The 15,629-nt window shown below is 41.7% G+C and overlaps 1 protein-coding gene across 8 annotated transcripts in view; it reads right to left on the bottom strand.

The window, feature by feature from the left end:
* LOC120714617 (mediator of RNA polymerase II transcription subunit 13-like) overlaps window positions 1-15,629 on the bottom strand; it is an 86,117-nt gene that overhangs the window by 31,065 nt on the left and 39,423 nt on the right. For all 8 annotated transcript variants that reach the window (XM_040000947.1, XM_040000940.1, XM_040000943.1 and 5 more), the window contains one exon: window positions 1,436-1,520. In XM_040000947.1, the coding sequence (XP_039856881.1) occupies window positions 1,436-1,520 (85 nt within the window). The remainder of the gene's footprint in view (window positions 1-1,435; window positions 1,521-15,629) is intronic.

The raw sequence follows: 15,629 nt of genomic DNA, 5'->3' as shown, positions 1-15,629 counted from the left end.
AACTGTGCAGGAGAAAAACAGCAGGAAAAACCCCCAAACACACTTTTAGCTTTTTTTAATCATCTGGAAAACAAATCACTTATGATTACGCTGTACAGAGTGTCACTACTGCATTTTATTTATGATCATATTTTCTGATTCTGCCCACTGTGTTGTCTTTATTGGAGCCAACCAATACATTCATCTTCCAGTAGATCAAGGGTATGAGGATCATTTATGGTAATAAATAACAATAAAATAGCATCCATCCATTTGAGAGTCGGGATATAAATTTAAATCTATAAATCTGGTGGTTGATGTCACACTTTGATTCTTTATTCAGCAAAACGTCTTTACTGTGATTGGCCGATTTCCTTGTGACACTCTGTCTCTTACAGCTCTTATTCTCATGCCAACTTAACGAGCAGCACAACAGAGTTATTGTAACATCTTAACTTTTTCATTAACTTTAGCAAAAGTTATATTTCTGTCTTTATGCTATTCAATCCTTTAAATTTAAAAAAAAAACTGCTTGTAAAAGAGAAAAACTGAATAGTTTTTGATGACAATAATCATAATTAAAATCAGAGCTATAATATCGGCAGCCTGACACAGAGGTCAGCTTGATCTGCAGAATATAAAAGAGACAGTGGAACCGATACCTTTAGTGTTGAAACAGTGAGCTATTTAAGGAGTTAGCTTCAAGGTAATAGGAAGGTTAATTCAGCATGCCCCCTATGATGATCACTGATGCTTCACTTAATAGAGAGCAAATATGTGCTGCTTCATTTAACAGATGGCTCTGACTCAGAAAGGAGAGCTTTGGGTACTTGAGCAAGTGATTCAGCACTCAGTTTATAATTCCATTAAGGTGAAGCTCATGCAGGAAAACTAACGCACTCTGTCACTTTGACTTAAAGTTGTTGTTTTTTATTTGTTTGTTTGTTTGTTTGGTGACTTTCACAATTCAATTCCCAAAACAGGAAGAAATACACCCCTATTTTGCATTTAGAAGTCGCTGTGTAAATATTTAGGAAATGGGAATCTGAGGACATATTGCACTATTATTTTACCCCTATCGCTTTGTTGTTGCACCTTTGAGCTGGGTGCAAAGGTAATAAAAAAATCTAATCTACATGTGTGTAAAAGGCTGAGCTGGCATGAAGCGACGCTGCTGTGTCAGACGTGAAGCCCTTCTGTGTAAACTCTGGTGGCATTACACCAGCTCGCTGTGGTTCAGCGTAAACAAGCAAAGGCGCCATAAAGCGGGGTCTCCGTGGACACCAGCATGGTGAAATCTCTGTGTTAAACAGGACTGCTCATTATTTGCCTCAACAGGCTACACTTATGGGTGCCACAGTGGAGTTATCCAGCAGTACGCTTGTTGTTAGACACCATTTATTTACATTTGTTTACAGCTCTCGCGGTGGACTGGAGAAAGCGCTGATGGTTTTACCTTTCCAGCAGGTTGTGTATGGCCTTGAACAGAAGGGTTCTGCACTCGTAGGAAAGCCCACACTCCCACAGGCCCTCCTCACCAACTGAAAGAAAAGGAAACAAAGATATTTGTCAAGATTTTTTTTCTTTTTTCTTTCTTTTTTTTTTTACTTTTTTGTTAATGAAAATTTGTAGTTGTATCAATCAACCAGCCATGGAGCGACATCCACCAATTTCCAGCATGCTTAGCCCTAACCAGTCACAGGCCTAGCTTGCAACTAGCACATCTTTTGCTCATTTGCCTCAGCTCTATCTTGGCACCGCTGTGTTACCCAAATCTCAACTCACCTACAATAGCAACTGCCAACAAGTGTGTAAAACTGCAGTAAACCCCCCCAACGCACACTTTTAGCATTCAAACTATTCACTCATGATTACCCTGTACATTATTATTTATTATTTATAGCCATTTTTTCGGATGCTTTGCTCTGCTGTGTCCTTATCAGAACCAGTCAATGCCCTAATCTTCAAATAGATCAACGATATAGAGGTAATGTGTTCAATTACGAGCCACATGCTAACATGCTGTTAGTGGGGAAGCTGCTCGCTGTTGATAACAACAAACCCAATCAGACACTTAAAATCACCCTCAGCTGACTGATCTGGACATTATAAAGAAGCTAATAAAGGCAAAGTACAATAAAGCAAAGTGATTAAAGTTAAAGCTACCCAGAGCCTCGGTATGAGCATCAAAGCTGGTGAAGCTATAAAAATAGTGAGAAATTATGTACACTTGACACTTGTTTTGTTATCTAAATCTGTTGCACCTCTATTTGCTTAATGTAAGGTAAAATCTCTCAAGCAAGGGCGCATGAGCAGCAACCCATTTTCAGTTCATTTCTTTTTCCAGTAGCAGACTACTTAACTGTATATAAATGTATTCAGTTGTGTAAGTGAATAAGTTTTGCAGTTACAGGCATTACAGGCGTATGCATGGAAAAAATCTGAATTTGGTTTGTATATGCTGTCAGTCATAGTCATTAGAAAGAAAAATCAGTATAAGGAGGTCACACTTTGCAAAAAGACCCGAAACTGGAATCAGCCAAGAAAATTGTGATCGGTGCATCTCTAATGAGAAAGTATTACATTACTGTTATCTCAGTAAGTAACGTCATTTACTGTGACAGTAGGACATCTGCACACGCCACCTTGACAATAATAAACAGCACATGGTCAACACGTTAATGAAATTTTGTTTATGGATAACTCTGTCAAAACATGCTGCATGTGCTGATGAGATAATTTACACATCATATTTAAAATCAAGATGATGCCCGTGTGTGTGTGTGTGTGTGTGTGTGTGTGTGTGTGTGTGTGTGTGTGTGTGTGTGTGTGTGTGTGAAGACAGAGAGTTTCCTCGGCTGTACAGCTGTCACATTGGCTGCAACGACGGCCCAGTCAAACCCCATGCAGTTGTCAGCCCCTGTTAGCCTGAGAGTGAGAGCATGCCTGTATCTATAAAGGCTGACACACAGGCTTCACCCTGCTCAGGTTTTTACATGAATAAAGAGTTTTAACTCAATTCACTTTTCCTTTAAAAACGTGTCTGAAGACAAATTAAATCAAGTTTGTCTAAGCAGTTTGGTCTGCAGTATGCTGTGAACAATCCTTCTGCCTCCTGATTTCTTTACCCCCCACTCCGGCTCCCACCCAAAACCTACCCTGGCACCAACCCCCACTGCCTTCCTCCCAAAAAAAAAAAAAAAAGGAGACACACTCTCACACACACACTGACAAATGCACACACAGCGGCCAGTTAACAGTGTTTCTCTTTGTTCTTTGCCATATACCTGCAGGGCTGCTGGAAGAACTGGAGGATTGTGGGTGGGTGTTGTGTTTGCTTATAGGGTGGTGGCAAACAAACCAAGCATCACAGAAATACACAAGGAAAAAAAAAGGAATGAGAGACAGAAGCAGAGGCAGATCGCCGGGGGGATGGGTGGCACAAACCCCAGAAGAGGTTTCCTCTTTCTCTCCTCTGTCTCCTTTTTATCTCCTCCCTGATTTTCTCTTTCTTTCTTTTTTCGCCGTGTCTGTCTTTCTCCATTTCTGTTGCTTTGTTGATATTTCCCTCCTATTTTTTCTTCTTCTTCTTCTTCTCCATACCAGAGTGAATGAAATTTCCTTACTCGCCAGAATTACCCTGTAACCATGGAAACGCTGGCGGTGAGAGCATGGCGCCCTGGCATTCAATTTCAGCACTGGTCCCTCCCACCCCTCACCCCTCCTCCTCCTTCTCCTCCTTTTCTCTGTTCTATTGCTTCCAACACCCCTCCACCGTGCCCCCGCGTCCCCCCCACCCTTTCCGCCCTCCCACCCACCCACCCCTCATTTACTCCTGCTTCAGGGCTCAGACAGGAAGCTCGCTCATGCCAGCTCTTCTACAGAGGAGAGAGAGAGAGAGCGAACACCATGAGCAGAATGCCAAGTCTCCACAAAATCCAGCTCATTAGCTCTCACTGTCTCTATATCTCCCCCTCTCTCTCCCGCTATTAAAAATCCCACAATTTTTTTTACCTTCCCAAACTCTGGCAGTCCTGTACAACCCATCTTCATTTACTCTCCTCATGACCAGCTCCATAACACGCTCCTGACCCCTATTACTCCAGAACTATGTCACAGACTCCTCAGCCTCACATTTTCCAGCACTTCCACCCAAAAGTCAACAAACCGAGCCACCATCTAAAAGGAAACATTGCCACATTCGCTCCCCTAATGCATGTAATTTTGTAGCTAATAAAAGAGAAGAACGTGTGTAGCAAATCCCAACGGTAGCACCAGAGTACGCTTTAGATGCCAGAAAACACGCGATTCACACTGGACGCTCACGTTTATAGTGTAGTTGTCAAAGAGCCAGCTCACTGCGCCATATCAACACGAGGTGTGACAAATCACTGTTGCAGGGAAACAAGGTCAGGCATCCACACAAGCACGTGCACGCGCTATTAGTGTAAATATAGAAAAAATGGAGTGTGAAATAAACTAGCAGTGATATCAAAAAGGGGATGAAGAAAATACCATGAAACTGTCATTTCACCAACAGTCGGCTGATGACCATCAGTACCTTTCCACTTTTAACTGCCTGTTTTATTGGAGGAGAAACACGGAAGGCCTGATGAAGAAGCACACTGTCAACGCTAAATGCACAGCTAAGTGCAATACAGCTTTACAGCATCATGATCAATCATTCATCCCATCCCGAGCTACAGGGAACTGCATCACGCCTGAAAGATTTTAAAGGAGCTGGGTGCAATCGACCTCGGTCTCCATTAGATTAAACTGACTCATCAGTTTTTGTTTTACTAGGTCTGACTAATTAGCACTCAGTTTTTAAAGAAGCAGATGCAATTAAAAGCTGTTTTCACATTGATTTACATCTTACACTCACTTCAAATTTATGTCGAAGTAGAAAGACAGTAAAAAAAAATGAGGGGAAACAACTGCAAAAAAAGAGTGTGTGTGCAATCTACCTAAGTAAACAGCAATAATTGAAATTATATGTTTAATGATATGATATATCATGCATGCTTCAGGATCTCTTCATTTTTCATTACGATGCATCCTTACAATAATAGAGAGAAAACCCCAACAATCAGATGACCCTCTATGAGCAAGCACTTGGTGACAGTGGAAGGAAAAACTCATTTTAACAGGAAGAAACCTCTAGCAGAACCAGGCTCAGGGAGGGGCGACCATCAGCCGAGGGTGAAAGGAGGGAGACGAGACTAAGGCTGTGGGAGAGGAACAACGAGAAAGTATTTTTGCCAGAATCAAGGCTGACTTTTTTAAACCCTTAAATTCCAATGATGACGAACTGTAAGCTCCAATATGACGACATTCCCTAAACACTTCACCCGCAGATATCATACGACGTGAACAGCATAGCCAAAGTACAAGAACTGCCCATTTAAAGAAATGTAAACTCAACGCCACTGTTCATTTGGTCCCTAGCAATAGACGTGCCAAGTGTGAAGTAGAAAAGTGAAGAGCACATAAACAAACAGCGATTCCTTCTGTTGTTAGTGAGATAAGAGATGAAAAATGGGAGTAAATTCTAACATCTGAGAAACTGGAGGAAAAAGTCAAAAATAAAAATCATGTGGAAAAATTACGCAATTAGCAAAGCAGCTGCTGTTAATCATGGCAATCAGTTGCTCAACTAATATCTTTATGAGCGCGTGCGTGGGTGCAAGTGTTTGTGTACATGCATGTAACGTGAGGTAACATCCTCACAAATGCATGTTTATTTCACGCGGCCTTGCCACCCTCAATCCTCGTGCCACAATGCTCTTAACTGCTGCGCCACGTCAAACACAAACAAGCAGTGATGGAACTGGGTCGCCACTACCACTCTGAAAACTTCTCCCTCTCTTTTTCTCCATTCCACCCTCCGCATCTAACCCCAGCTTTCCACCTCCATCTGTCCATCAGTCCCTCTTTTTTCTCTTTGTGTGCTCTCTCTCTCTCTCTCGCCTTCTCTTTCAGCTCCTCAGACTGTGTTGCCCTGGCACCACTAGAGGGACTGACCGCTCACTATAACTCTGAGCTAATAAACACAAAGACGGTATTGATCCGAAGTCTAGCGGTGACATCACGCTGCCTTTCATACGGTGACCTTTTTCCACGCTTGAAAAAATAACACGTTACTGTAATCACATTACATTTTGTCTGCAATCTTTCAAATACTGTGGGTAAAGCACATTATGGTTAATACTGAGCTCTTTAATGATCCCTCGTGCTTTGTGAAAAAACCATGTGAGCAACTCCGTGGCAAAGATGGGGCTAAAAATGGCAGAGCAATCTACAACTTTCTAAGGTTTGGAAATATGCTGTATAATTCAAATGTATTGTGCAAAGGGACCGAGAATGTGAAGGTTAAAGTGAAGAATGCTGGATACGCCCTTATTAGTATAGGGATTTGTGCTGATATGTAGACATAATTATTAGCACAAATGTCACTTGGCAATTATGTAACAATGCGTCTCGTGACGATGCAAAAGTAATGTAACGAGAAGTGTGGCAGATGACTTCCTCCAGCTGAATTACTTCATGAAAAGAAACAAAAGGTGAGGTCTAATACATGACTTTCTTAAGCATTGTTGTTTCTCCCCCTCCTGCTCTCTGTCTTGTTTTGGATCAATAGCACCAGCAGTTCTGCTGTCCACCGGTGTCTGTGCCGTGCGCACACTATGAGCTCTCACTGGGCAGCGCGTGTGTGTGTGTGTTTATGTGTGCAATTTCACACAAACCCCGCTGCCACTTTACTAATTAGCTGGCCCGCTGCATGTCTGAGCAGAGGTTGGTCTCTGTTTACTCTGTGTGTATGTGTGCAAGCATCTATGTGTGTGAGTCTGCAATGCTTGGGTATGCATGGCAACACAGTGTGTGTTTTCATTAATATGAAAGAAAAGAAACATTACAAGGCTGCACAGATGGGGAGAAAGTGAAACAGAAGAAGACGTGGCAAAGAGAGAAAAAGGGAGGAGGACGATAACGACACATCTCAGAAGAGGATAACAAATCTACAAATGCGGGTTGGGGATGGAGGCAGTTTTCATAATTATCCCCCAAAAAATCATTTATAACTGTTCCCATATTTAATCACGGAGTAAAAATTTATAACTGTTTTACTACTCTTTTTGTAACTATTTAAACATTTTTATTAAAAGAAATAATTTGAACTTTAACTGAACTTCACCCATTCAGCGGACACTTCATTAGGTACAACTTTATTAGGTTTAACTGCTTATTAAGGCAAATACTTAATCAGCCAGTTACACGGCAGCAACACAGCACTTTTAGGCATGTAGACACGATGTCCTAATGACCTGCTGAAGGTCAAGGTGAGCATCAGAATGGGGAAGAAAGATTATTCAAGTGACTTTTATTAATTAGGTAATATTTGTTGGAGCCTGTCAGGCTGGTGTGGATATTTCAGAACTGCTAATTTTCCCACACAACCATCTCTTGAGTTTACAGAGAATGGACCAAAGTAGAGGAAATATCCAGTGGGTGGCAGCTTTTGGACAAAAACGCCGCGTTGATGCCAGAGGTCACAGGATAATGACCAGACTGCATCGAGCTGATAGGAAGGTAACAGTAACTCCAATAACCACTTGCTTCAAGGGATGTAGAAAAGCATACAATGTGTTGAATGTCAAAGCAGATGTTAGGAAACTGAAGCTACAATTCACACAGGCTCTTCGAAATTAGACAATAGAAGATTGTAAAAACATTGCTGAATCTCATGAGCCTTGAGTTTTGCTGTGACATTCAGATAGCAGGGTCAGAGTTTGGTATAAACAACATGAAAGCATGGATCCTTTTACGACCACAGCGTACCCGTCTTCTGATGGCTGCTTCCAGCAGGATAAGGTTACCAAAAGACTAAGAATACTGAGAGTTGCATATAGCTGTAATTGAACACAGACAACATCCACAGCGTGTATGTAAATGTGCTGATGTCAGGAAATGCTCAAAGTACAGTTTACGACAATGCCTGGCAGTCACACACAAGAATAAGCGCTAACGCTTGATGAGGTCTAAAGATGTCACCCAGGAAAATTAAAAGGCTGTGAAAGCGGCCCATTTCAACATGCCTGCAGTGATCTTTTAGATCAGCACAAATACAAAGTTCAATTCTTTTTTATTCATGTATTGATCGGCACATTTAGCCCATGACGCTATCCCACTTCAATTTATTTTTCTCCCCTCTCCACATAAAGGGGAATATTCCAGCTAATAATGTGTGATTTTGTGATATGACGCAGCAAACTTCTATCTCTTATATTTCTTATTTAATACTCACACAGACATCATAACAATAAAAACAACAGTGTGCAGGGAGAAGCCAGATGCCCACAGGGGATTACTAACAGCGCTTTCCAGTACAGTAACAGTAGTTTGCTGTCTGTTTGCTGGCTGGCGATATGGCACTGCTGCAGCATGAGCCAGAGTTTATGCAGCTTATACCCTAAGTATAGTCATAAACAAAGAAAGAGAACTGTCCATCACTGTTCTCCTCTTTTTCCTCTTGCGCCTTATTGAGTAAGCAGATCTGTGAAAACGCAAATCACTCCCTGTCTCCCCCCTCAGCCGCTTGCCCGGAGCCAGCCCAGCCATTCCTATCATTCGCGAGCCCCATTCATTCATAAGGTCTGCTGGTAGATGAAAGGAGACGCAGCACTGGTCCACACTGCCAGAACGTGTGTTTTTTCTTAAGCTGGAGATGAAAACACAGTTCTTAATTTGTCAGTTAGGAGGTCACATCAGAGGCATCCAAACCTGCTACAGCTCACAGGTGAGGCGAAGCGAGAACCTGTTGCAGTATTGGAAACTTCTCTTGTTTGACTTTAGACATACTGGAATTTTCTTGGGAGCGATTAGCATTGCTAATTCTTGGATAATTAAAATATTAAAGGGCCTTTTTTTTTTCCTCCACAGCTTTTCTGTTTTACATGGTCAATTTTTTCCCCCCTGCATGAGTTTGACATGGTGTGGCTGTCTTATGTAACAGCAGCTAGTTCTCTTCTCCGGCCTACTCTTTCTGGTTGTAGGTGTGCAAATGTGTTAAAATTAGCTGTACAATTTAGGTAGAAAGGAATCCTGCGTGCATTGCCTGGATAACTGGCTGAAAAGCAGTGCTATTTTTTTCACTGTCTTCAGTAAGCTACATGATGTGAATGACACACGAGAATAAGATGAGAGGAAATCAGTTAAACAAGCAGCAGCTGACATTAGTGGCACAAAGGCTCGGCGTCGTACGGTGCTTTCTTTTTATCCTTGTAATACTCACATTGGTGCTTTACTGTGAGATTTACACATTTTAAAAGTTATTATGTAATATGCTTGTAGGATCACAAGCTTCAAATCCAGCAGAGGTTGTTTAGATGTGAGGTAACAAACACAACAAGGATTTCTGAAATTAAAAGAAACTTGGTTTCTGTGCTTGCTGCTTGTTTGCAGTTGGGGTGCTTTAGAGATCAACACCAGGTTTCTACATTCATTCATACAGCTCACTATGTAACATTAAATTTTTCATCAACACACGCACAAAAAAAGGAACATATTTCCTTTTCACCTGATTTCAGCTTCATACTGTGCCCTCAATCCCTCACACACTCTCATGATCTAGTGACACCGTTCTCCTAAACCCGTTACCGACACCTGTCACTTCAACGCAACGGACCAGATCTCTAAAACACCCCGCTAACAATGCAGGATTCAGAAGGCGGTAAACAGGAAACACTGTGGGCTTTTGAATTTTACAGCTTGCAAATTGTTTACAACCTTTAAACTGCTGGCACAATGACTTCTGTTTCCCTTATCCCACCCTGGACAGTTTAGATTTACAACTTCTGGTTAAAGCTTTAATTGTCAGCTGTGCGTTTATCATCATATTTCACTGAATACTGATTGTTTCCCATGAACCTTCAGGTGAAAATAAATTTTAACATAGTATACGACCTGAGGAGAAACACCTTTAGGAAACAGACAAAAAGAAAAGGAATGTACACATGGAAGGCACTCAGACCCAGGAGGTTCAGAGAGAGAGCGAGGGGGCAGCAGTGACAGCTGGGAGGAGGAGGAGGCTCTGAGAGAGTGAGGGGATGAGGAGATGGGGGGAGAGAGAGATCTGGAATCAATTAGGTGACTGAGCTGAAGTTGCTTGCATAGCTGTGGTGGGGAGTCAGGCGGAGGGGAAAGAGAAGGGACCGGGGTGTGAGTGTTGTGCCATGAGCGAATGTGTCTATATAAACACAAGCTCAGTGCAGTATGCGCCCGCTCGTTTTGATTGGACGGCATATCTAACTATGCGTGTGAGCCTTTTTACCTGCTAGCCCTGACATCATCTCTTTAACCAGTAAAGTCAAGCCGCAGTAAAGCCCCTCGTCCGCTGAGCGCTCCGGAGCTAAGGTCAGAGCGGGTCACAAGAACGGATGGCTGGCACAGACCCAGGCCATGTCAACACAGCAGCTCTCACTATTCCCTTACGCAACTTCCCCTCGTTACTTCTGCGTGCACCAGATTCACACAGTGTATTCCTGCGCTGGCTCTGACACTGGGGGAATTTGACTCGACAAAGGAGGGAAAAAAGCAGCAACACTGTGAACTTTGTAGTCCGTGTTGTTAAAGAAAAAAAAAAAGAAAAGCCATGGTTTGTGAATGGTTAAACATATGCAGAGGATAAAGTGAAGTCACAACCTCAAGTAACGCCAATTGAGGTTTATTCACATGATTTCAAAAGCATGTTGTGCAGCGTCACTGATGGCCGGTTGTGAACCCTCTGAACGAGAAAAAAAAGAAAATCTTTCTTAAGAGTATTTTGCAAACCTTGGATCAAGGATAAAATGTCTTTTTTTTATTTTTTAGGAATTTGGAGGAAAGGATTGCAAACTGTGACTCAGACATAATCACTTATATAATCATTACAAAATATGTATAAAAAAAGTATGCCTTTTCTACTACACTAAACTAAAATAAAGCAAATCCTCACAATCACATATACTATAAACTTTTTCTGTCAATAAAAGCAAAATAAATTTAAAAAACACACACTAGCGCTGTTTAAATTGGTCAAAAAGAGCCTAAGCTAGGTTGTTTGAACTTGGAGTATGATATGTATTACAGTATTAATATTTTCAAAATGTTATACAGCTACAGTTCAGCGTCTGGGGTGTTGGGATATGAAGTGCTTGTGTACATTAGGTCAGGAATAGATGGTGAAATGTTACAACTGCGGACTGAAGAGGGCTCGGAGAGCCTGGAGCACCTCCGCTGGCAAGCAAAAGGCATATTGATGAGAAGAAGGAAAGTTCAGAGAGCAGAAAGTAAGAAATGAAAGCACAAAATGTGAGGGTTACTGTGTGTGTTTGTTTGTTTGAAGGTTCAAAGTAGACAGTCAAGAAAGTCTGAGTGAAAATTCTCTGAGAAGTCAGCCTCAGTGTGAGCGGCACATTTTATATACTCAACAGGGGGCATGTCGGAAATGGGAAAGAAAAATAATATTAACAGAAACACAAAGAACATCTTTAAATTCACAAACTGCAACCGTACGCTAAAACTGAAAGACGCCAGCTGCTGCAGCTCAGATTTTCTCATCAGCTCAACAAAACAGACTCCAACACATCACTCATTCAAAGTTAACCGGCGATCGGTTTCTTATGCATGTTTCTACATTTGTCGGCTTCTTGACTTTTTTTTTTTCATTTATTTTTAATTCAGTAAACAAATGTGGCGCATACTGTAAGCTTCTTGATTTATTTATCATCTCACCAGTCAGCCTGGCGCTAATTTGAAGCGATGCTGTGCATGATTCTGCAGCTTTTAATCGGGAAGAGCTTGTCGACACCATAATTTATAATTTACGGGATATTTACCGTATTAATGTAGAGTCAATGGTGCAATCAGAGTGACTGAAGAGGACTAAGCCCAGGCTATTATGTCAACAAAAAAAACAATATAAGATTTACCACTTTATCTCTAATATAACCTGCTAGAAAAAAAATTGGGGTGTAGATGTGCGTTTATAGGTTTAGTGCATTTGTTGGTATAGAGGACAGAGAATCAGGGGAAAAGACTGAAACACAGGCAGGAAACAGGAGATAAGGAGCTGGAAAAAAAGCGCGGTATCTAAAATGCACTTGTGTTGGTGTGTGCATACACACGCTGGCCTCTTGCCAACCCTGACAATCAAAAAAAAGAAAAAAGAGCCAAGTCTGCGGAGAAAAGCCAACAGATTTATCCCACACCCTTATGTAATTTGACAGTCACTTAGTTCTCTCAAACCAGTACAACACACACACACACAAATCAACGGCACACACTAATCTTTTGATGTCTAGGATGCAGACGATGGATGGATGGATGGATGGATGCTAAGCACTAAGTGCCAAGTGTTGTCCCATAAGTCAGTGGGAAACATATGAATGAATGAACGGGATGTGGCGTCCCAACTATTTTTCACACACTGCAGTGAAAACACATTTTGTCTCTGTGGACACACATAATGACAATTAGCCTGTTAGGTTTTAGCACAGAATTAAAAGCAAAAAAATAATAATGGAATTGAAAATGAATCCCAATCACATCTGCGCGCATCAGTGTCTCTGCTGAACCGCATTAAACGGCTATTAATCAAGACAGATAAACGCCTCAAACGTCTGGATTATTCCTGTATTGACTCACAGATCTTTCATCTGCATTTCTCTAAACCTGAATGTTTACCATCAAAACTGGCCTGTTTGAGTTAGCACTTTTACACGATGTCTCTTGCATTCCTTTAGATATCCTACTGCATAAAGAGCAACGCACGGTAACTCAAGGAACTGTGTATTCAAATGAGAGGTGTTTGTACACGTAGCTCACTGTGAAGTCTTTACTCAGGGATAATTATTAGCCAAGCATATTATTACACTAATGTGTATTCCCTTCACAATTTCAAGTTTATGGACTTCAGACTGCTGCATGAATAAACTGTCAATCATCTCATCCATGCTTGCCGTCTAATGCATCCTCTAAGAATTAATCCTATTTGGCTGAATACACAGGAAGCAATAGCAACTCTTTCTATCAGCAGGCAGAGCTGAATGCGGTGTTGATGCCTCATATTTACAGTTTGCTCTTCATATAAGCAGATGCTGATGAGCTATTGCACTGTTGGTCTGTGTGACTGTAGCGTTTACACCTAGATTTATGCCTGCTAGCGTTGAATAAAATCATATAAATGCATAAAAGATACACAGTTCCACAAAAAAAGATTAAATTAAATACCGACATGAGAAGTGGACAGGGCAGAGTGTTAAAGGGGCTGCTTATAATGTTCAGCCTTCAAAGAATTATGACCTTCCTTTGCGGTTGCTCTCAGCTTTACAAAGCTGAAGCTGCACAAAGCTGCAGAAGCTTTCTGTTCATTGCTTGGCGTGAAGTGGGCATGGATGTTGGACTGACAGGTCCTGAAGGTTACAAAGACAGTTGAATATATCCCCCTGCAACATCGTGTCAGAGAGCGAGTAGTATTCTGGCAGGTTCAGTGTCCAGAAAACCAATAAATAAATACCTAAAAAAACAACAAGTTGAAGGTTTGATAATAAATACATATTCAGTTCCTCAACAGAAAGCCTGCAGCAGTAACTGAAAAGCACACAACCAGATTACTAAAAAGCAGAGAGGCAAAAGTTTTGAAAGGCCTTTGAAAGTGGTTTCATTTTTTGCCTGTGCAAGACTCCACCCTCCACCACCCACCTCGCCCAGCTGCCACTGTTGTTGAGCTCCCAGAATTTATTTATTTAGGTTATTAATTGTGGTGTCAATAGGAAAAGTTGTGGCAGCTCAAATACAGACAAACAAAGGTAGACTTCGAGTCTCCACACCTCTACTACCACATTTACTTGCTTAATTAAGTTTCTTCTTCTTCTTCTGCTAACCAACTAATCTTTGATAGCTGCCCCTGACGGCGAAGCATGCCTGCGCCTGTCCGTGCTTGTTTTAATCCACGCAATTAGGAGAAGGTGAGCTCGCTTTGGGCTCACAGGTTATGGTGTAAAAACCACACACAGCCTGTTCACACCATATCGGGGAAAAAGATATTGGCAAACAATCAAAAACAATTTGTCTGATGTCCGCGATTTCACAGGAAGTGTTTGTGAAGTGGGACGCTGGAGAGTGACTGCAGCTGAAGGGGTATTTGTTTGTTGTCAGTAATGCCTTCTCAAGTGCATGAGGTCTGATATTTTGAGAGTTGCTCAGGTAGAGGGAAGCACTGCCTTTTGATCCCCATTCATCCAGGGTGTATCTGCAGACTGTCAAAGTAATGTGTCAAGCGTCGAGCAGCTAGTTGTGCTGGGATTTGTATGAGTCAAGCATCGGTGCTACAGTAAAGAAAACAGTTTATCTTTTTGTTTTTTTGAGACGGCTGAGGATTAAACAGAAGTAGACTTTGAGTAATGTAGGCATAGTATCATGCAAGCAAGTGTTCATTTATAATGACTTAGTCTGGTGCACGGAAAATAAAGTGTGACAAGCATTTTAACTGATGCCTATTAAAATGAAACGCCGGCAGATTAAAATATAAGAGCATTTAATCTTTAGCACTCGCCAGAGTGGAGAAGGTAGCGATGTAAGAGGGACCATTTCTGTGTGTTGACCCTCAAGTTAAGCCACAGACACTTGAGCACCTCATTAGAAGTGAATGGGCTTCGAGGTGGGAGGCAGGGCAGCCATGGAGAGGCTCAGCGGGCCTCCACAGAGTTTCCTAACTGCCACTAGAGGGGAGGCGAGAGAGAAAGAGTTGGAGAGAGACAGAGACCGAAGCGCTGTCTCTTTCTCTCGAGGATGTTGGAGAAATGGACTGCTCCTCCTCCCTTTCCAGGGAGCATTCATGGCAGTATTTGTGCTGGTCCCTGTCTGGTCCACAGCGTTTAGGAACTTATGAGGAAATATTTCAGTGAAGTATTTTAAAGTACTCTCAGAGATCAATAGTTAGATGGTAAAAAAACAGCCCATCAGCAAATATGCCTGGTCTCTGAGATCATCACACCACTATTCATCAAACTGAATTAAACATCTCAGTGGAGCCACACGAGGGCTGCAGGGACAGAGATGCTCAAATGGGAGCCATCAGTTTACTCTAATGAGTGTCGGATACACAGGAATCAAGTCTTTATTCAGTTTTAACCATTTTCTTGCCTTCATTGCCAGGCACTGAGACGCCACCACTTATCAGCTATCTTAAGAACAGCGGCTTAATTTAGAGTTTATTAAATATATATTGCAAGAAAAAATGACAGCATTTAATCAATAGCTTTCAAAGTGGATGTGGTTCATCATGGACATCGTCGCACTAAAATTACTGCAACCGTCAACTTTGCCTGAAACGGTTGTTCCAAAGACACCCATCTTTGAAACTACCAACCAAATCCACGACCATTCGCCGTCAGCTGCCGCTGTCTCTACACAGATTTCGGTGATTCAAGATGATAATAAAAAGGAAATAAAATGAAGTCAGTCTGCTATCAGTTAGTAACTGCAACTACATGCAATTTGTTTCTCACAATATGACAATAAACTATCATAAATTGGCGGAAATCACAAATGTTGTTGTCTAAATACACCAAAATTCACATTAACTACTTAGACTCCACCCAGAAACTCAT

Source organism: Simochromis diagramma, unplaced genomic scaffold (assembly GCF_900408965.1).
Source record: "Simochromis diagramma unplaced genomic scaffold, fSimDia1.1 OVJJ01000596.1, whole genome shotgun sequence".
Taxonomy (NCBI): domain Eukaryota; kingdom Metazoa; phylum Chordata; class Actinopteri; order Cichliformes; family Cichlidae; genus Simochromis; species Simochromis diagramma.
Note: the sequence above shows the minus strand (reverse complement) of the source record. Positions and strands in the feature narration are given on the sequence as shown.